At 39.0% G+C, this 22,816-nt stretch overlaps 2 protein-coding genes and 1 long non-coding RNA gene across 5 annotated transcripts in view; 1 reads left to right on the top strand and 2 right to left on the bottom strand.

Moving 5' to 3' along the window:
* Positions 1–1,511: 1,511 nt before the first annotated feature.
* Positions 1,512–5,349, top strand: LOC129058570 (uncharacterized). The gene is made up of 2 exons (XR_008523743.2): positions 1,512–1,646; positions 2,982–5,349. It is a non-coding gene; the product is annotated as an uncharacterized LOC129058570 (long non-coding RNA).
* ASB14 (ankyrin repeat and SOCS box containing 14) lies at positions 1,646–17,058 on the bottom strand. Its single transcript, XM_054552015.2, has 7 exons — positions 13,285–17,058; positions 13,031–13,189; positions 8,308–8,589; positions 5,465–5,636; positions 3,565–4,108; positions 2,956–3,109; positions 1,646–1,915 (listed from the first exon to the last, which is right to left on the bottom strand). Exons 1-7 carry the CDS (start codon positions 13,472–13,474, stop codon positions 1,737–1,739), a joined length of 1,680 nt encoding a protein of 559 aa, XP_054407990.2. The 5' UTR covers positions 13,475–17,058; the 3' UTR covers positions 1,646–1,736.
* Positions 17,059–18,835: 1,777 nt separating this feature from the next.
* Positions 18,836–22,816, bottom strand: part of DNAH12 (dynein axonemal heavy chain 12) — a 269,970-nt gene continuing 265,989 nt past the window's right edge. For all 3 annotated transcript variants that reach the window (XM_054551999.2, XM_054552000.2, XM_063722056.1), the window contains 4 exons: positions 21,980–22,117; positions 21,474–21,565; positions 20,640–20,707; positions 18,836–19,104 (listed from right to left, as the gene is read on the bottom strand). In XM_054551999.2, coding sequence (XP_054407974.1) covers positions 18,914–19,104; positions 20,640–20,707; positions 21,474–21,565; positions 21,980–22,117 — 489 coding nt within the window. In that variant the 3' untranslated portion in view covers positions 18,836–18,913. The remainder of the gene's footprint in view (positions 19,105–20,639; positions 20,708–21,473; positions 21,566–21,979; positions 22,118–22,816) is intronic.

Raw genomic sequence — 22,816 nt, 5'->3', positions numbered from 1 at the left:
AGGAGGCAGAGGTTGCAGTGAGCTGAGATTGCACCACCACACTCCAGCCTGGGTGACAGGGCGAGACTCCATCTCAGAAAAAGGAACCTATACTTACATGCAGTATGAAATATATAGAAATAAAAATTTAACGTAACTGCCATCAATGAGCCTCTTCATGTCCATTATCAGGCTAGGTCCCACAAGAACAGCAAACTTCTGAGTCATGTACTGGGGTCAGTATATATTCAGTCCAATCACTGAAATGTACAGTAGACCCCTTATCCATGGTTTCCCTTTGTGTGGTTTCAGTTACCCGCAGCCCAAAACTATTAAAAGGAGGCCAGGCGTGGTGGCTCACGCCTGTAATCCCAGCATTTTGGGAGGCCAAGGCGGGCGGATCACCTGAGGTCAGGAGTTCAAGACCAGTCTGGCCAACATGGTGAAACCCCGTTTCTACTAAAAATAAAAAAATTAGCTGGGCATGGTGGTGTACACCTGTAATCCCAGCTACTTGGAAGGCTGAGGCACGAGAATCGCTTGAACCCGGGAGGCAGAGGTTGCAGTGAGCTGAGATCATGCCACTGCAGTCCAGCCTGGGTGACAGGACAAGACTCCATCTCAAAAAAAAAGTATTAAAATGAAAATCTCAGAAACAAATAATTTATGAGTTTTAAATTGCACACCATTCTGAGTAACATGATGAAGTCTCTCACCATCCTGCCTTGTCCCACCTGGGACCTGAATCATCCCTCTGTCCAGTGTATCCACACTGTAGGGCATGTGTGTACAGTTGTATGTTGCTTAACAACTGGCTTAAAGATGTGGATACCTACTGAGAGATGTGTTGTTAGGTGATTTTGTCATTGTGCAAACAGAATCACTTATACAAACCTAGATGGGATGGTATACTACACACTAGGCCATGTGTTATGTAGCCTATTGCTCCCGGGCTACAAGCCTGTACAGCATGTTACTGTACTGAATAGGCAATTACAACATATAGTAAATATATGTTATATTATAACATATATTATAACATAGTATATATAATTATAACATATAGTAAATATAATGCTTATTTTTACTGTAAAAATAAGCATTATAATCTTATGGGACCACCATTACATATGTAGTCCAATGATGACTGAAACATTGTATGATACGTAACTGTGTAGGAAAAAATACAGTATGTTTAGGGTTCTGTACTAACCCTGGTTTCAGGCATCCACTGCGGGTCTTGGAACATATCCTCTGACGATAAGGGAGACTACTGTATTATATATATACTTCTCTATAAAAAAGATACTGCAGTGAGTTATCTTGACTTGTCAGAAGTGGCATCTATTATTTTGGGCACATAGACATTGGATTTATATAAAACTGGTGTATTTCAGTTAATTGAAATTTTTACTATTTGGGTTTTATTTTTTTTTTAACTGCCTAGAGAATGCTAGTCATTTATATGTTGAGAGGCTATGTTCAAAGCTACTTGAAGAAATTTTTTTTTTCTTTTAGAGATGGGGTCTTGCTCCGGTCACCTAGGCTGGAGTGCAGTGGCGTGATCACTGCAGCCTTGACCTCCCAAGGTGAAGCAATCCTCCTGCCTCAGCCTCCCAAGCAGAGCTACTTTTTAAAGGACTTAGACTGCATTGAGATTTTAGTTGGTGGGTAAAGCAAAAAATATGAATCATACATAAGTGAAATTTTAAGGAACATGGCTGCAAAATTATACCTTTTCCATTAGAATGGTTTGATTACCAGGTTCCTGTAAAAATTCCTTGTCCATAAAGGTCGTATTCTTTGTAAAGGACATATGCTTTTAGACGATTGGGTAATGGAAGAAATGACATGAAGACAGGGCAGCGCAAATGTAACCGTCCCATGCATTTCCGGATCTTTAGGCGGCACAAATGTTTTAGGGAGCGAGGGTTTGCTAAAAAGAAAAGGCACATTATCCAAAGAGAAAAAGAACTTTTTTTTAGTATCTTAGGGTTTTGTTAGCAAATGTATTTGATAGCATTTCATTGGCTGTTACTAAATGGCAAAGTCAATAGGGAAACAGTTTTTCAGTTCTTATTGCAATCCTTGTTGTAGATATGGTTCCAGAGCCATGTCAAGTTAGAATCCAAAGACTGGCATCAATCATGGATCTGGCCTGTGAGATCTGAAGTTCTTAAATCTGCATGTGGCCAGGCGGGGTGGCTCATGCCTGTAATCCCAGCACTCTGGGAGGCCGAGGCAGGTGGATCACTTGAGGCCAGGAGTTCGAGACCAGCCTGGCCAACATGGTGAAACCCCGTCTCTATTAAAAATACAAAAATTAGCTGGGCGTGGTGACTGCATGCCTGTAATCTCAGCTACTAGTGAGACTGAGGCAGGAGAATCGCTTGAATCCAGGAGGCGGAGGTTGCAGTGAGCTGTGATTGCATCACTGCACTCCAGCCTGGTTGACACAGTGAGACTCTGTCTCAAAAAAAAAAAAAAAAAAAATCTTTGTGTTTTAGCACCCTCAGGGACAGGGTAGGAACTGAAGATTACCACCCAAGGGGAAATAAAATGAAATAAATTACTTATTTGTCTTACGTGCTACTTTGAATTTGCTTGAAGAAGGTCATTTTGATACCCTCTACAGACATGGCTCTTAGCTTTTTCTCATCCTTGTTTTTATTGCCATATAATAGCTTTTCATTCCTATGTCCATGGTGTTCTTTTGTTTCCATGGTTTAGGTGGATTGGGATGAAAGTATTACCTACCTATATAATAAGTAGTTACCTAACAGATTTTATCTCCTCGGAAAAGGTAATAAATACAAATTAAATGTAGTTAGTAACATTTTTTAAGATAGGAATAGTATTTTTCTGGTTTAAGTCAAGCTTTTAACCAGAAGAGAAGGGTGTTCTAATTCTAAAACAACCAAATAAGAATACAATTAGTATTTTTTTAAAAAGTCATTCTACAAGAAGGATACTTACTTAAGATAAAATGTATTTCTGACCAGATCCCCTGTTTTTGGAGCACAGCTTTCAACTTTGAACAGATCCGAACTTGATCAACATAATCAAGCATCACTCGAACAACCTTTCCAGAGAGATGTTGCAGCCATGACAAAGTTATTACTTCACAGAACTGAGGGAAACAAAGTCAGAATTAGGAAAGTAAATGAAAAACACAAAGTATCTGTGGTTTAGCATTGTAGTCAAAGGAGATGTGGTGTGATGAAAGCCAAGACGGAAAAATGTCTCAAAAACGGGAAGGGATGGTAGTGGTCAACTATACTTATTCTGATTCTTTTTTCATCAGAAATATGATCAAAATAAATCATTTAATCAGTTGCTTCATTTATGAAACTTCCTCACACTGCTAGGCAGAGTTAAATCACTTTTACCTCTGTACTGTTTTTGTTCCTTTTTTATCTTTCTACTATTTTGTTTATTTTATCATAATTATTTTATCATATAATTATTATACTAGGATCTCTTCAACTAAGCCTCTGGAGAGAATGGATGTAATCTATTTATTGCCATAGTTCCAGGGACACCAATAATGACTGTAAGGGAATACAGCCAATACTGTGGACTTACCTTAGTATCTTTGATAACTGTAGATGTCCAGCCTTCAACAGTATAGGAAGGATGGACTTTGTCTCCATGTGGGCAATCAAAACATCGCTCTGTGTCATACCCATAGTTCAGCAGCATCCTGAGCATGACTTCATCTTTCAGAGTGTATTGCAGTGCTGATGGGAAATGTAAAGGGTTAACTCTGCAGAAGTAATTGACATTGGCCCCATGCCTTAGCAGCAGACTGATCAGCTCATAGTTGCCCATCCTGAGGGCTATCTGGAGGCAGTTAACCGGGTCTTGATTAGGCAGAGCTCCAGCACTCAGAAGCAGCTTGACTGAAGAGAGGTCACTGTTTGATACAGCAAAATACAAAGCTGACTTCCTGTGGTCATCGTAGTGTTTGCTAATTCTCTGATCCAGCATGAAGTTCACATCAAATCCAGCCTGGATGAGGAGTTCCAGGCACTGAGGATGTGCTCCTGCTGCTGCGCAGTGAACTGGACTGATCCCACTCTGCTTAATGGCAGCAAGATCCGTAACTGGAATCAGTATCTTTAGAGCTCTGAGAAAGAATTTCAAAATGCATTTCAACATTGTTTTTAAGATGTAGCACTAACTTATTATTGTTTTATAGTAATACTAGATAGCATCAATATTCAGGGGGCATTTAGAACCCGCAACCAAAAAAAAAAAGCATAATTCCTTCATCCAGAAGCTCAGATACCAAGTAAAATTGAATGGAATTACCGTCTAAGCTATAAAATTCAGACTTAGCTCAGAGACCTGAGGCTTCCCATATTGTCTAAGTACCTGAGAAAAAAAGTTTTCTATCTCTTCGGTGGCTTCAGAGGTTAAACAGCCATTTCTAGTTCTTCCTAGTTGGTCAAGAGTTTCTTTTTTTTTTTTTGAGACGGAGTTTCCTCTTTTTGCCCAAGCTGGAGTGCAGTGGTGTGATCTTGGCTCACTGCAACCTCCGCCTCCCGGGTTCAAGCAATTCTCCTAAGAGTTTCTCATCTTTAAAAGGTATGTTTAGGGCTGGGCGCGGTGGCTCAAGCTTTGTAATCCCAGGACTTTGGGAGGCCAAGGCGGGCGGATCACGCGGTCAAGAGATCGAGACCATCCTGGCCAACATGGTGAAACCCCATCTCTACTAAAAATACAAAAATTAGCTGGTGTGGTGGTGCCCACCTGTAGTCCCAGCTACTCAGGAGGCTGAGGCAGGAGAATTGCTTGAACCTGGGAGGCGGAGGTTGCAGTGAGCTGAGATCATGCCACTGCACTCCAGCCTGGCTGCAGGAGTTCAGTCAGCGTGGTGGGAAAAATCATAAAAATTACAGAAAGAAGCAAACCTTCTTGGAAGGCCAGGAGGTTTTGCAAAAGCTTCAGGAAAGGATTTGGCTGAAGGCAGCTGAATTCTCTCAGAGTAGGTAACAAGGAAGTGTAAGGGAATTGATCTAGATAAGTTACTTTACTTAGGCCTCGGAACTGGCCTTTAATCATCCACATGTAGGACTGCTCTGGTGGCGGGGGTTGGGGGGGAGCTTTGTTAATTACTCACAAGATGTGCTGGGTCAAAGCCTTTGTCATTAAATCTGTACTAAATAAATGCCTGAAGCACCAGCTTGTCAGGGCCGTGGCTGCTACAACTCTTTCTTTGAGCAGCCTGGTCCCCTAGCCCACTCTTTCACTGGATACCTATGTCTAAGTACTCCTTTCATCTGTCACTTGGCCAGGGTCTATGGTTCAGACCCAGCACCTGGCAACAGAGGGAGACTGCATTTCAAAAAAAAAAAAAAAAAACCAGTATGTTTAGGTTGTGGGATCGGTGATTAAAGATTATAAAGTTCCTAGAAGCAGCTCAAAATAAAAGGTAGCTATTACTATTTTTATTATTTACAATAATGTAATTGAACTTAACAGTAAGTGGCCCCTGTCAGCTGCCACATGGATGGGCAGGTGGCCTGAATTCTTAGGGATGTTGGCATCAGCTCCGTACTCCAGCAAGAGAGCCACAGCATCTGGATTTCCTCCACTTGCGGCTTCAAGTAAGATGGAAGAAGAATCAGAGGCCTGCCCATGAGCATTAGCTCCTAAGAGGAGAAAGACTTGTTAATGCAAAAATTATTTTTCACTGTATTTCTTGAGCAATCTTAAAAATATATCACCGTCACCAAAAAGCAATTAGTGAGCACGCACTCTAGCAAAGCACCAAGAATCAAAGTAACAAAATATATACCTTCTGTTTTCAAGTAACTTATAAACTAGTTGGGGAAGAAAAAAATGGCAGTTTCTAAATTATAAGTAGGTTAGTTTTTGAAGTAATTTGATGTCCATTTGTTTGGAACTTGAAAATTCAAGTAGAAATACTGTTATAAAAGTTGCTTTTATTTCTAGACCAGCCTATAAAAGCCCACTTAACTCATAACACACATATAGGATGGTACTAGACAAATCTATCGAACTATGATACCATGCCATCTAATGATACTGTTTTGGTGGAAAAGGGCATTTGTTCTGTTTTAGCTTGTTTGTAGGGGACCATAGTAGGAGACACTGTAACTGTTTTTAATTGAGGTTAGGAACTGCCAATAGCCAAAGAAGTAAGTTGTTGTACAGTTATTAGTACAGAGTATCCCTTATCCAAAATGCTTGGGACCAGAACTGTTGCAGATTTCAGGGTTTTTTAAAAAAATATTTGCGTTACATTTACAAGTTGCATTATACTTACAAGTCCCAAATCCAGAAATCCGAAATCTGAAATGCTCCAGTAGGAATTTCTTTTGAGCATTATGTTGATGTTGAAAAAGTTTCAGATTTTGGAAGATTCTGGATTTCAGATTAAGAATGCTTAACTTACACCCTGTATGTTAAGTGTTATGTGAGTGATGTGAATAATAAGAGTACAGGTACAGGCAAAAGGTCTTCTAGAAGATCTAGGGCTGGGGTTGTAAGGGGAGCTGGGAGGTGAAGGAAGGAGAAGAGAGTTTGGGTCAGTTGTGGAAGTCTTCCCAGTAAAATGGGCTCTGAAGAAAGAGTAGCATTTGAATGGACAAAAGTTACGGAAAGCATTCTGAAACTCACATAAAAAAGATGTAGTGACTTTAATTTAACACAGACTCCATAAGAGTCATCAGGGTCCAGTGGCTGCCCAAGAACCCCATTCCAAGAATGCCTTAAGAAGTCCAATAAGCCTCTGTTTATTGAGTGTCCACTATGTGCTGGTTCCTTTATATGTATAATAATTTTTAAACTTTGTAACAACCCCCAGCAGTAGGTGCTTAACATACTCATTTTAAAGATGAAGAAACTCATTGAGTTTCAGTGACTTCCCCAAAAATGCACAGCTAGTAAGCAAGGTAGTCAGGATTCATATACAGGTATTCTAGACCCAGGGCTTATATCTATGATGCCATGTTGCCACTCTAGCAATGTAGGGTGGTAATGTGATTTGGAATCAGACAGATGTACCTTGAAATACTGGCTCTGTCATTTACCATCTATGTCACTTGGTGCAAATTACTTCGTAAGGAGTCACTTAAAGGAAATGCTTACTCACTGAGGTCAACTGATACTGGTTTCTTTGCAGGGTAAAGGATTTAACATTTATTGCTTCTTTCTCTGTATTTTAATCAATGATCTATACAAAAGGTTACTCTTTCCTCATAAATGAAAGATTCCAATGTTTACTTTTGTTATTCCACCTAATGACTTTAGACATTTCTTATATTGATCATTTAAAACATTTTACTTAAAATGTCTTATGGCCATTGATTAGAAACTAGCCTCCCCTATACAACAGGAAAGATTTAGATATGTCTAAAAAGCACAAGGTTGTTCTTAAATATAGGAGTCTCTGCCATCTAGAATACTGGAGACCAGGACTATGTATTGTTAAAGAACAAAATAATACTTCTAGACAGGGAGGAGAATAAAGATAATTCTATTATTGAGACTTTTAAAAATCTTGGTAAAAATTTGCTTTTTTGAAAAAAAGCTTTAGATTGATCCTACCTTGCTTCATCTAACAGTGTCATCAATGAGCTCTCCTCAAAGACAGTAAAGGCCAAAGTTCTCTGAGCCAAGGGTCCCTGCTAGTTAAGCCAGGATTCAAAATGACCACAGCTACAGAGCTGGGGATAGGGGAGGGGGCATGTTTGAAGGGAAGTCATGCAACTGGTACCATGGCTGACCCTCACTTTCCTCAAGTATAAAATGAGGATAATACCTACCTCACAGAGTTTTTAAAGGGTTACGAGGCAACATGGGTAGTTTAATGCTTGTTGCATAGACACTACCCAATAAGTTTAAGTTGCTTTCCCCTTCTCTTGGAGTTTTGGTTATTACTAGAGTGAAGAACTGGGACCCAAAGAGAAGAAATCAGGAAGAATTTCCTAACATCTAAAGCCATTTGGTAACAGATTAAACTGCCTCATGATTTGGACTTCGGCAGAGGTAACGTGTAGAGTATGTTGCAGGGTGTTTGATTTTATGATTCTAGAAAAGGACAACACCACAAAAAAGTTAAAAAACCATCATCATCTTAGCACAGTGAGGGAATGTTAAGTAAATGTAACCTGCATCCTGGTAACTTTAGGGAAAGTATGTCAGACCTAATAAAAAATTCAATCTTTATGTTAGGCTTCTCAGTAAACACTATTAACCCATAATTTTTATCAAACATTTATATTATGCTTAAATAAAATGTTAACTTTTATTATTTTGAAGCTCTCCATTAAGAGGAGAACCCCTGGATCATGTTACCCTTTGTTAGTGTGCTGACCAAACAGAAGATCTTGCCTTTCCGCAGTAACATTTCCATGATTTCAGTGTGTCCACTTTGGGCAGCAAGAGCAAGAGGAGTGAATCCATACGTGCTCTGTGAGTCAGGGTGTGCCCCAGAAACCAGCATAAGCTTCACCATGTCCTCTCTGCCCAGTTTGGCTGCTTCATGGAGAGCTGTCCTCTCGTTGGCACAGCGCAGATTGACATCTGCTCCATAGTTGATCAGCAAGGCAGCCATGTCATAGAAGTCACGCAGCACAGCTGGGAAATGAGAAGTGTGGTGGGCGTGTTCAACAGGAAGTTAAGACCAGAGTAGCATATCTGCAAGTATCCCTCAGGCTTTCTTAAGCAGTTCTTCCCACCCACTCCCAGACCCCAACATTCTGTGTTTAGGAAACAGATTGTAAAGTAAGGCATGTGTCAAATAATACTGAGAATGTTTTACATCAATGGACTATGTTTTTCTGTAAGCCATGAGTAATTATTCATTGCTTATGTGGTTGAAACACAAATGTAAACCTTTCACTTATCGTTATTCTTCAAGAAAATGGGAACTTAATTATTCAGTACAGTCCTGGAAATGTTTGTAGCTGCTTTAAAATAAGAAAAAAACAAAAGACAGCCCAGACTCTGACACATGGCAAAAATTAAAAAAAAAACAAAACAGAATCTACCCCAGAAAATGAATGACTAAAACACAATTGAAATATGCACGTCTGGTGGGAGTGGTTGAGGCTATAGAAGATGATAGTTCTATCATTTCTGCATTCACACACTTTGGCAACACACCGAAGTATGTTGTGCAGAAAGCCCCTTCAGTTTCTGTAAGGAAATGTAAAGAAAATGATTTTGTAGTTAAAATAATAATAAAAGGCTTGGGAACACTGTGTGTGTGTGTGTGTGTGTGTGTGTGTATATATGTGTATGTGTGTGTGTATGTATGTATGTAAATATATATATTTAGGGTCTCATTCTGTCATCCAGGCTGAAGTGCAGTGGTACAATCATAGCTCCCTGCAGCCTTGAACTCCTGGGCTCAGTCAATCCTCCTGCCTTAGCCTCCCAAGAAGCTGGGTCTACAGGCATACACCACCATGCCTGGCTAATTTCTTTAAAAATTTCTGTAGAGATGCAGTCTTGGTATGTTGCCCAGGCTGATCTTAAACCCCTGGGTTCAAGTGATCTTCCTGCCTCGGCCTCCCAAAGGCTGGGATTACCGGCGTGAGCCACTGCTCTCAGCCAGCACTGTATATTCTGTCACCCTCTTCAAGATTCACTTTGCACATTGGTATACTGAAGTCTCTGAGGAATCTTGCAATGCATTTGCTTAACTTTTTAACCCAGCATTTTCCATGACCTATCAATGGGGACATGCTGTTTAGGTGCCACAGAAATGGAATCATTTGACCTGCCAGATAGGCTGAAGTGAAGAGAGGAAAACTAGCTCTACCATCGTTACAACAGGCTTCACAGCTTCATGGTTTTTACATATGTGATTTTTCTACGCACAAGACAAATACTATCTTATAGACAAGGAAACAGGTTTAGAGAGGTTAGATCTGACCCAGAGTTCTTTTCACTATACAGTGCTAGGGTGCTTTATGGTTTATGCGTGCTTTCTCAGAGAAGGCTCTTCTGCTCAGTGTTTTTTCTATAAAATGCAAAGCCTTAGCATCTTGGGACAAACCATGAAGGGACCCCAAATCCTAATTTTTGGCAGTACTCTGTTGGTCTCTCTTTAATTTTCAGTGTTGTTTTTTTTTTTTTTGAGACAGTATTGCTCTGTCACCCAGGCTGGAGTGCAGTGGCGCAATCTCGGCTCACTGCAACCTCGTCTCTCCCTAGTTCAAGCGATTCTCCTGCCTCAGCCTCCCGAGTAGCTGGGACTACAGATGCCTGCCACCATGCTCTGCTAATTTTTGTATTTTTAGTAGTGACAGGGTTTCACCATGTTGGTCAGGCTAGTCTCAAACTCCTGATCTCAGGTGTCCGCCCGTCTCAGCCTCCCAAAGTGCTGGGATTACAGGCGTGAACTACCGTGTACAGCCTAATTTTCAGCTTTTATTTTGATAAAAGCTATACATGTACAGAACTTAAAGAGCCAATTACTGTGAAGTCCATTATTCTTTCCCTACCATCTTTTTCCTTCTCCAGAGGGATCCTTTAGCTGATTCTTTGTTCTTCATGCCCATGTCTCTAAGTAACCTGCTTGTATTGATACTTGTTGATTTTTGGTTTTGGTATAATTTAATGACTTCTTACCATAGAAAATGAGGATTTAACTTTTTTCCTCCTGTCCCCACCACATGTGCACATTTCTCGTCCCACCATCCTAATATTTTTGAAGCATAATTTTTGTTAAATATTTAATATTTACCTTCATGTATGTTATTCAAAGGTAGGCCATATTTACATTTCCTTTTCTGCACATCTTTTTGTTTTCCCTGGAGTTAATACTTGTCTTATGTTTCATTTGCTTAGTTTCCAATTTATCATTAATTCCACCCCAAACTCTCTAAACTGTCAACATCTCCTTTCAAGATGTCATTCCTAGGCCACCATGGCCTTGAAGAAGCCTCTACCTGGGGCCTCCTGACCTGTTCCAATCTGGACCTCAGTGCCTGGTCATATTTGGTCATCCTAAGATCGTTATTCCCCTCATCTTAGGGATCTCATTTGCCTCCCATCTGGCTTGGATCTTCTGTTTCCTGGATCCCAAGCTTTTGTTTTTCTACTTTACTCCGATGTTGGTAGAACATTTGCTCCGTTAGCTTCCTAACAGCAGGGAGCAAGAAAGTTTTTGAGATTTCCTATGCCTGAAAATATATTTTATGTCTTTAATCTACTGTCAGATTTGAGAGTTGGAGGAAATATAGAATTTTAAGTTGAAAGTATTTTTTCCTCAGAATCTGTAAAACTATTATTCACCACCAATTACTTCAAGCTTCTAGTTACCATTGAGATGTCTGAAACCACTCTGATTTTTCATCTTTTTTATATTATGTATTCCTTTTTTTTCTCTCAGGAAGTCTGTGGAAACTTCTTTCCACAGTGACTTGTGAGTCTTCCCTAGTGACTTGTCTCTTTTTTTTTTTTTTTTAGCTTTTTATGATTTTTTATTATAATTTAAAAGAGGCTATGTAAGTAGAAAAGTTTAATTCCACCTCTGAGATGATCTTTGTTAACATTTTCACATGTATCCTTGAATTTATTTCTACATGTTACATTTTAAAGAACTTTTTGTTACACAAAATCCTCTAATAATTGGCTTTTCTGCATTTATAGTGTGAACTCACATTTAGAGAAGGATACTTAGACCCCCAAGATCCTAAAACACCTAACTTTATCCATCTCGCTATTCATTCATTAATTATTGGCATCAAATGTGTATGAGGAGTCTTGCTAGCTGCTGAGGTGCTGAATCAGTATGAATTCTGCTAATAACCATTTATAATTTGCCACAGAAAGTTCTCTCATTGCTCTAAGACAAAGTGCCGAGGGTATTGAGTCTTTTACGGTTCATTGAGCTGGCACTTAGTGTGGCCCTTTATTCTGGAAACACTTTTCCTTCATTTTAGGAAATCATTTTCTTGACTTATTGCATTGGCCATATACCACCTCCATCTTGTCTGTTCTCTCATTCCTCTTATTCACGTTGCTCCTCTTGGATCATCCAACTAATTTTCACTTCTTTCCTATTTTCCATTTCTTATTTTCTTCTTCTGGAAGCTTTCCTGAACTCCATCTTCCAGCATTGTTTTGGTTTTTAAAATATCTGCTCATATTTTTAATTTTCAAGAATATTTTGTTTTCTAATTTTGCTAACATCTTGTTCTTATTAAAATGGTTTCTCTGAGGAAGTTAATGACAATTTCCCTTTAAATTTTATTTTTCCTAAATAATCTTAAAGTTGCTTAATTCTGTTTGTTGAAGATTTTCCTCAGATAGCCTTCGGCTATTTGCTCATAATTAAAAGTTGAAGACTAAAAAGCTGGTTGGAAATTTTAAGCAGAGGGTGGGGCTTGTGGACTGTGGGTTTAACAATAGGTTGATATGTTAGGGCCACTTATTGGGAAAGCCCCAATGTCACTATCTTTAGTTCTTTCTTCTTGGGCTGGGCAGATTCCTCCAGAAAACCCCCAGCAGCCTGAAGGGTAAGGGCCTGGCTGCCAGCCTTCTAGGAGGAGGGCTGGGCGGTCTCAATTATGTTTGCTTAATTCCTCCAGTGTTTTCAATCTAGTACTCCCACCGTCACCTAAAATTCCATGGTCCAGAGACTCTCCGTTTAAGCTAGGCAGAGAATAAACCTCCAGGATTCTGCTGGGATTGGGCAGGAGTGATCTAGAGATATGACTATCTGCTTCTTAATAGTTTTCAACCAACTGTTCTGTTTCAGCTGCCTGCCCTTCACCCCTGCTCCATGAGGTAATTCTATTCCCCTCTGATTTCTTATATGAGAATTAACTGGCTCGATCAAGGCACCATGCAAAATGAGCTGCTCTTAATTGGGCAGAGGTTTTGCATCAGGCCACCTCACAGGCCAGCCTATGGAAAGCTTCTGGGGGGTCGGTACCCATGTCTGGTCAGTTGGGAACAGAGTGACAGTGCTGCAACTGTGCACAAAAAGCTGCCTTTGAAACCTGGGGGCATGAAGGAGACTCGGTGCCACAGACTCTTTTTCAGAAACAAGGTATTCATTTACCTGTAAGAAGAGGAGAATTGCCTTCGAAATTCTTAGCATTTGGATTGCAGCCATTGAGAAGAAGAAAAGTGGCATTTTCTAAGAGGCAACTGCTGACAGCCAAAAAAAGTGGCGTTTCACCATTGTGAGTGGTTTGCTCCCACAGACTGGGGTCTGAAGCTGAAATAAATTCATCATACCACACAAATGAAGATATAGAAATGAATGTTAAATTTATCTCTCAGAAGCATCAAGAAGAGTCAAAGGGAATTTACCGCTTAGGGTTATTTCCAAAATTTTCTTATTTAATTGCACTGCAGCCTTATGCAGAGGAATCCAGCCTATCTCATCTGCTTCATCAAATGCGGAATGGTACTTGGTTAAGTGTGACAATGCATCTTCCTTACCTATTAACGAGTCAAATGAGAACAGATTCACATTTGGCACACTTAAAAGGAAGCCCATATTGCTTCCTGAATTCTACCACCAAAGTTAATGCATAAGACAACAGAATTCTAGCACCACCTTTTATGAAAGATAAAAGGCATATGACAGACAGTAAGGCCGTCATCTAGCGTTCCACACCTGGGCCTGTGAACACCCCCAGCATCTTGTTACTTACAAAAAAACAGCTCTGTCTAGGAAGGAACCCAGGAGCTCTTTGCTTCATTGAGCTGAAGTATTTTCTCCCAGAAAAGCCTACATCAGACTCTTGACAATCAGCTGTGGACCCCCATAGTGTTCAGCTCAATGAAGCAAAGAGCTCCTGCTTCTAGGCTTCCTGAGCTTCGAGCGGAAATGCTGCCAGACATCACCATCACATCTTTCCTTTTTTTTTTTGTGAGACAGAGTTTTGCTCTGTTGCCCAGACTGGAGTGCAGTGGCACAATCTCGGTTTACTGCAACCTCCATCTCCTGGGTTCAAGCAATTCTCCTACCCCACCCTCCCGAGTAGCTGGGATTACAGGCGCCCGCCACCATGCCTGGCTAATTTTTTGCATTTTTAGTAGAGACGGGGTTTCACCATGTTGGCCAGGCTGGTCTCGAACTCCTGACCTCAGGCGATCCACCCGCCTTGGCCTCTCAAACTGCTGGGATTATAGGCATGAGCCACTGCGTCCAGCCAATGTCACCATCACATCTTACCACAAGTTAAAGGGGATAGAAGAGGAGTACTTAACTTTCTCTATTGTTTCAACTATCTTCTTATACTCAGCGCTCAAAAAGGAATGGAAACTGCATAGAGAAAAATACATATGTAATTCCAAAACTGAGGAGAAAAAACTGTTATCTGATATAAATCAAAAGGAAAGGGTAATAGTAGTAGTAGTTAATCCAGGATGAACTTGCATAGGAGGCAATGACTGAGGCATAATAGAAATACTTCTATTTGTAAAATGTAATGTGGCCCTTAACAAAATTCTAGGGAAGCTCCTTAACTCTATCTGTCTTCCACATTAGCCTGTTAGCTTCTTTAGGGCAAGGACTATGTGAGCCTGGATTGCAGTAGGCCCTTAATCAGTGTTGGCTGAACTGAATCAAGCCTGCCTATGACTGAAATGTCACACTATCTCATGGTAAAATTTGATGGCCATTATAGAATGTCAATGATTCTAGCAGAAACTATTTTAAAAAATAGTAAATAAAAATGGTGTATTAAAAAATATTCACAGTCAGAATGTGTGCTCAGAAAACACTATTAGCAGTTAAGTAATGTTTTTATTATTTAAGGCTTTAAATCTCAATTTATAAAACTTATTTTAAAACCTAGCAAATAAGGATTGTCACCTTCCATTCTTTTTTTTTGAGATGGAGTCTCACTCTGTCGCCCAGGCTGGAGTGCAGTGGCACGATCTCGGCTCACTGCAGAGTAGCTGGGACTACAGGTGCCCACCATCACGGCCAGCTAATTTTTTGTATTTTTAGCAGAGACGGGGTTTCACTGTGTTAGCCAGGATGGTCTCGATCTCCTGACCTCGTGATCTGCTCGCCTCAGCCTCCCAAAGTGCTGGGATTACAGGCGTGAGCCACCACACCTGGCCACCTTCCATTCTTTAATTATTTAAAGAACCCAGGTTGAGGAGAATAAATTCCCTCTGACAGTCTGTCCTGTTTACAATTTGGTCAATTAAATTATCTTAAACATTTAAACCTGCATTCATAGATTTAGTATTGTATTAGTTTTCTATAGCTGCTGTAAGAAGTAACCACACACTTAGTGGCTTAAAACAACAATAATAAAACAAATTTATTATCTTACAGTTCAGTAGTTCAAAAATCCAAAACAGTCATCACTGGACTAAAATCAAGGTGTCAGCAGGGCTGTGTTCCTTCTGTAGGCTCTTGGGGAGAATCTATCTGTGCCTTTTCTAGCTTCTAGAAGCCACCCACATTTCTTGGCTTGTGGACTCCTTGCCTCCATCTTCAAAGCCAGCAATGTTGGGTTTAGTCCTTTTAACACTGCCATCTCCCAAGTTGTCTCTCCTGCCTCCCTCTTTCACACTTAAAGATCCTGTGTTACACTGGGACCACCTGGGTAATCCAGAATATACCCCCTATCTAAAAGTCAGCTGATTAGCAGCCATAATTCCATTTGTAGCCTTACTTCTCCTTTGCCATGTAAGGTTCCAGAAATTAGGACATCTTTGGATGGGACCATTACTCCACATGTCACAAGTATGTTCTAGTTTTCTAACTCCTTCAAGTACCTGACTAAATCAGCAAGCCTGTCTACGTATCATACAGTTCCTGCAAATCTAATCAAGTAGATGCATAACCACAGTCAATTTCAGTTTCTCTGAAACATTTCAATACTCTCCTTAGCCCAACTCTCTTATACCTTTCAGCCTAAAATTATGAGTTCAAAGTCAGTTACTCAGTTATGCAATTTAAGGTTTTAATCATAAGGTTAATATAACAGATAATCTAATAAGGCTAATTTCTTTACAAAACTTTAAATATTTAAAGATTATTTTAAAAGCTAATCCTAAATTGAACACAAAAGTATAGGAATAGTGTGTGGCTCAGAGCACAGACTTTAGAATCAGACTGCCTGGCTCTTCACTTACTAGTTCTGTGACCTTGGGTAAGCCACTTAACTTTTCTGTGCCTCACTTTCCTCCTCTCTAAATAGGGATAATAATAGGACCTACCTCATAGAGAGGTAATGAGAATTAGAATTTAAAAGTTAGTATTTATGAAGTTCTTAAAATAACATGACACATAGTGATCACTCCGTGGTTTGTTACATTTTAAAAATACTATATAAGTTTGATGTACTTCATCATGTCTCTATTTAGTTATGAAATCCCTTGGGGTTAAAAGACATTTTTCTAGTTTTACATCCAGCAGGCAAATAGAGATTACCATCCCAAGTAAACTGGGTTATCACCCCAGAAAAAATGATGGTTACTGCCTCAGGAGACCAAGGTTGCTGATTGGCCAGAGAGTGTGTGAGCAGGTGTGCTTGACTGCAGACTGCCCATATCCAGGACGACTCTTCTTACACCCCACACAGGGTCCCACTGGTCCTTTTTCAGTGTTGTCCAACAAAACTCTGAATCTACACTTTCAGAAGCCTCGTTCAAGTTTATGTAATTCCTCCTTTTGATTTGAGTAGATCAAAGACTGGACCCCATCCCCACCTACCCTACTAAGGTTGAAGATAACTAACTTTCTATGTGTCCCGGTTGGATTTATGCGTTTCTTCAATTCCCAAAGACAAGACGTATTAGTTTTTCTCTAGCCCTTCATATCCTCATTTCTTTCTTTCTTCTGATTTCCAGTCTGTATCACCTCACCCAGATTTGCTGCTAACCTCCTTCAGATATTTTTATTGCCTAATTAAATTCTGAATTATTTCCAGATTATTCCTGTCTAGTTAGGCATAATATCTTACAGATATTTAATTGACAGCTCCTTGGATTCTGACCCTCCTGTTTTTGTCACAACACTAGAGTTAAGCTAATGACAAGTGTCAGCTGTTGAATACAACACTTAATACTATATTGCCAATGAGAAAACCATTACCTCTCATCCTTAGGTGCATGTTGTGCTGTTCCTGGCTTATAAATATCCTGTAAACTCTGTTGAATGATGAGCTGGGTGTCAAAGTCTTCATCTGTGTCTTCATCGTTGGTGTAATTATCCATGTGAAACGTGGACAGGTTTACTTTAAAGTCAGAGTGAATTAAAAATATTTTTCCAGTTGTGAAGAGATCAACTGCTTAAAATTACAAATGAAATTCAGAAACCTAGAAAATTGGTAGGATTAACAAATGAAAAATATACAAAATTTAGGAAACAAAATATTCACTAAAAAATTTCTATAAACTTAAAAGAGTTTTCTGGACTGCCACAGATTCAACAAAAATTAGAAGTTTCCATGAGTAGCCATTGACTTAAAGCTTATCCAGGAAAAACCACCTTTCAAATAAGACTTTGGTTAGTGCCACTCTAACACTGACAACACTCTAATTGATCTGTTCAACTTGGCTTGTGAGTCTTTCACAGTGATTGTAGCACTCATTCAAAATAATATCTTTCCTACACACAGTGAGTGTGATGCTGAAAATAATATTTTACTTAATAAACATTAAAAATAAACATGTTATAGGAACAAATGTATTCTCATAATTACAACATAGATACAGCAGTAGTAAAAACAAATGTATCTTACTAGGCAATATCTAAATGGTTTTAAAAGAAAAATGTCAGTTTTAGCATAGAATACATTTGGTCACATTTCAAAGACTTTTTACCTTTTGTTTTATCCTCTAGGACAGCACTGAAGTTTTCACTGTTAAGGACTAACACATGTAAGCCTCAGAATTTTCATTTATATTTAGGATCTCCTCTCCCCTGTAGTGACCATTCCATTAATAGCTTTACTATAAATACTTCATCATAAGACAGTCTGGCACATTCTCCTTGTTTTTTACATGTGGTTTAGCTCTTTTTGGAAACATGATCTCTTTTCTTCACTGCTACATTCATCAAATTTAAAGGATTAAATATTTTGTTCCTGGGATAAAATGCTTTTGCAGGGGGTTGGCCATGCAAAGAGAATTCATGCACATAGCCACTGCAAACCACAATCAATTTTTCATTTAAGAGAACCCAAACATTTTGCTCTGACCCAATTATCCAAAGTGACTGTCCCAATGTACTAGATTCACTAGGTAGCTATGACTACATTTTCCTTGGGTTGCAGAACTGTGGCCTTCAGTGTCCTTGGAATCCTAAGGGAAGAATTCACTCTACACAAGATAAAATTTTGACCAAAATTCTGTTTTGTTGAAATATTTTTAAATTGTTAATATACACTAAAAAAAGCAAAGGAACCACTTGACATTTCAAATTAAATATGAAGCAAATGCTGAGAAGCACACTCTCACTGCAGGTGTAGAAGTTCGGACTGCCCTCAAGCCATCCTACTGCCTTTGCAGGCCAACTTCGCAGCTTTGAGTTTCCTTTCCTAGTCACAAGGATGTGGTGAGAAATGGAACCGATGTCTTAGAGGTAAGAAATAAAGAGGTATAGTTGTGTAACTGTTTTAATATTTTCCATATTTATAATTTCTTAATTTATGTATTTGAAATATTTATGTATAATTAGGTAGGAGAGTGGAAAGTAAACTATACTGAAGCTGAAGGAATGACTTGACATTTGTGAAGGAGATAATTCCTGATATTTGTTAAATTTTATCCATTTAATCCCCAAATCTATTTTTCACATACAATCAAAACTTCAAAAAGTTCTCCTCAGAAAGGAGAACAATGCAATGAGTGTTTGCAAAGACCATTTAAAAGAATAACACCAAGATACTTGGTTTTATAATGTATATATTTTAAGTAGGACAGGTTTTTTAAAAAAACTTTTGGATGTTTTACACATTTGTCCAATTTAGTCATCCAACTGACAAAGCAAAGCAACCCCGCGCTTGATCCAGTGCTGAGTAGGTTGGTTTGTTTTTAACAACATTGCAATGACAAAGTTAGTAGAATGTCCCGTAGTGGAAAGAGTTCCTTTACGTTCACTTGTCTTGTAGAGGGGACAGACATAGGCATCCGACTTTATAATCTGAGATTTTTGAGCTTGAAAAAAAAAAAGAAATATATTCATTTGATAAAGGGAAAAACAGCCATTGGTACGAAAAGAACTATTTATCTTGTAATAAAATGGCCAGAACTAAATCTAAGATCATAATTGTGATATATGAAGGTTTTACAGCATATTTTTTTTCACATTACATATAGTATTACGGTTGTGAAACAAGGCAAGTATTTCTTTTCTTTTTTTTTTGAGACCGAGTTTCGCTGTGTCACCTAGGCTGGAGTACAGTGGCACAGTCTCAGCTAACTGCAACCTCTGCCCCCCAGGTTCAAGTGATTCTCTTGTCTCAGCCTCCTGAGTAGGTGGGACTACAGGGGCCTGCCACCACGCCTCACTAATTTTTGTATTTTTAGTAGAGACGGGGTTTCACTATGTTGGCAGATCACGAACCCGACCTCGTGATCTGCCCACCTCGGCCTCCCAAAGCGCTGGGATTATAGGTGTGAGCCACTGCGCCCGGCCGAAGGCAAGTATTTTGTATGGTGCATGATTCTAGGTGTGGAAGACAGGAATAGACTTTAAAGTTCTGACTGCTTAACAGGCATGAGAAAACTCAAGAGGATTTGGGAGGGAAGAATGAGAAGGGAGGGATGAAGGAATAAAATACAGTATAGGTAGTGGGGGAGACTCAAAAGAAGAAATACAACTGCTTAGAGCTCTAATCCAAGAAACCCACACATTAGAAGAAGCTGACGTTTCTATTTGTTTTTAGCAGGTAAATAATAAGAAAAACAGGCCAACTCTACCAATTCACGAAAAGAAACCGTATACAATCCCCAAAAAGCCAGATAAAAGATATTAAGAGTCTTTCCAAACTAAGGTCATGTTTCTCATAGTTATAACTGAACCACATTAATAATGAGAATATTTGATAGGTTGGATGGTGATTCTGGGTGATCGGTAAATATTTTCATTTAAGAAATTGTTGTTATTTAAGAATTAAAAAGTTAGAGAAGAGAAAACAAAAGAATGAGACTTTTTTTTCCAGACTTGTAGAAAGATGATGGCAGAAGCAGGGGAGGAGCGAGCAGTTTCCTAAATGGGGCAAAATTGGCCCCCACCCCATGTGGCTGGCAACATCTATGCCTTGGGGCACCTGGCTGGCTCCTAGGCCTAGCAGTTTCTTATAGCCAGAAAATGCTAGTCACTAACTGGAGACTGTGTCAAGCTAATTTGTGCCTCTGAGCAATGTGCAAAGGAAATTCAGAATCAAAATATGGATGGGCAGCTGTTCAGTCTGTGAACCCCCTTGTAGAAGTGGGGGGAGGGGCTGAAAAGAATGACATATCCCATAGGCTACGAGCATAAAAAAGCAGCATGGTATTCCCAAAATAATATAAATGCCATACACACAAAGAGATAATAATAATTTCTAATGTAAATATTCTATCAATGTTTATTATAATTAAGCTAGATCCTAAAAGTTTTGAGCAAAAACTTATTTTGGGGAGCAGTGTATAATATCCATCCTTATTCTCCCTAAACTTCAAATAAATTTTGTTGAGAGAATATTTACTTGGTTTTATCCATATGATGGGCATCAGGTCAAACAGAAGTTTGGGATATTGTTCAGCAAGCAATCCACTGTAAAGAGAAATTGACAGAAATTATTAGAAATAACTTATGAAATTTGCTTCTAAGAACAGATTGCTACTTAGATATTGGCTTTTACTAAAAGAAAGGACTAGAGGCATAGAGAAAAAGAAATGTAAAAAAAGAAAATGAGAAAATGGCAATGAAGAATTGAGAGAAACAAAAGACGATGGAAAGGCAAAGGGTAAACAGTGGACACATATCAATGTCTGCCAATTTTTAATGACTGTCCATGAGGCCAGGGCTCCAAGGGAAACTTTCTCTCCTTCTCTCTATCCCATATATTTTAAACAGGAATAGTATTGCTTAATTTCCTGAGTGAAGCAGGAAATTCAATATTTATTGTAAATATTTATTTATTATCTCATCAAAATGCAAGAAAAGGTTTCCCATTCAGTAACAGAAAGGTGAACTTCATTATAACTAACTGTAAACTGTTTAAAAGTGAGGTAGTCCTACACATTACAAAATAGAAGGCAACTGTTATAAAATGGAATAGGCAGGAAAATAATTTTCAGCTAACTTTTCTACTAATAAGACTACTGAAATATTGACTAAAAATTATTCAGCACCTAAAAAATAACAACTTGTCAGTTGCCCCAGCTTGACTAATGATTTATGTGAGAGTTCTGATATTATTATTACTTGCCTTAAAAGAGGACTTTTTTTTTTTGTTTGTTTTGTTTTTTAAAGCAACAGATTGCTTATCTATGATTCAGCTACAAATGAAGAGGTCCTGACAGCTGAAACCACTGACCTTTCTCGGTCCCAGCGTGCGCCATCGAGATACAATCCGTGGATATAAACACCATCTTCTGGTGATGTGTCAGATGTATCAGATGGGATAACCTGAAGGGATAGGCACACACTAGCAGTGATCCTCACCAGACAACTTCATCTCATAAAGAACACATTAGCGAAATATTCAGAACACATTCAGGGAAACTTTATTGTATAACAGCTTGTTAAACTATACATTTTTTCAGCCATAGTTTGTAAAAAAGTATAAAAGTACTTCTTTTTGAAGTATTTTATCAAATTGTACTGTACCTCATAATATTTTTTGCTAAAGTAGAAGAACAGCATTGGATTATTTAAATCAAATATTGCAATATATAAAAGTTCTAAGGGATAGCAAGACAAATATTCTTACAACACAAAGAATGAAGTAAAATTGCTTACAATGGGTTACAATATATAAACTCGGTTTAAATACATGACTTAATGTAATGATATACTGTTGACTTTAAGGAGTTACTATACCTCAAATTCATATCCTAGCAAATCAATAGGGGTAGTATATTTTCTGGCATAATTCTGCATAGCTCCAGTTAAAAAGGCCTGAGTGAAAAAGAAACCTGACAGCCAAAACACACAAGGTTTTCCTGAATTATACCACTCCTATAAAGGGAAAACAAAACACATTATGTCAGTTTTTAAAGTTATGCAAGTGCCACCTGATGTACAATTCCTGATTCTGGTTTTTGCTTATGTTGCCCACATTTTCCACCACGAGGCCCTCTTCCCTGACGTCAAACACACAGCCTACCTTGGCCCTCCCACCTCTTTCCCCTTCTACTTGTCTTGGAAAACTCAAAACAATTTGAGCATTAACATGAATGAAACATAGTTTGAAGAGTCAAATCTTCTGCAAAAGCCAAATGTAAATTATTTGATGCTTTATTATATCATCCCACTCAAAAGCAACCATCGTTAGACATCTTACACATTGTCTAATTATAGACCTCATTTGTTGATTCCAGTTCCTTAACCCTATTTTTTTTTTTTTTGAGATGAAATTGCGCACTGTCACCCAGGATGGAGTGCAGTGGCATGATCTTAGCTCACTGCAGCTTCTGCCTCCTGGGTTCGAGTGATTCTCCTGTCTCAGCCTCCTGAGTAGCTGGGATTACAAGCGTGCACCACCATGCCTGGCTAATTTTTGTATTTCTAGTAGAGATGGGGTTTCAGCATGTTGGCCAGGCTGGTCTGGAACTCCTGACTTCAAGTGATCTGCCCACCTCGGCCTCCCAAAGTCCTGGGATCACAGGTGTCAGCCACCGCACTCGGCCCCCAGTTCCTTAACCCTCTTAAACCCCT

The sequence above is a fragment of the Pongo abelii genome, chromosome 2 (assembly GCF_028885655.2).
Source record: "Pongo abelii isolate AG06213 chromosome 2, NHGRI_mPonAbe1-v2.0_pri, whole genome shotgun sequence".
In the NCBI taxonomy this organism is placed as follows: Eukaryota; Metazoa; Chordata; class Mammalia; order Primates; family Hominidae; genus Pongo; species Pongo abelii.
This window is presented reverse-complemented; position numbering and strand designations above follow the sequence as displayed.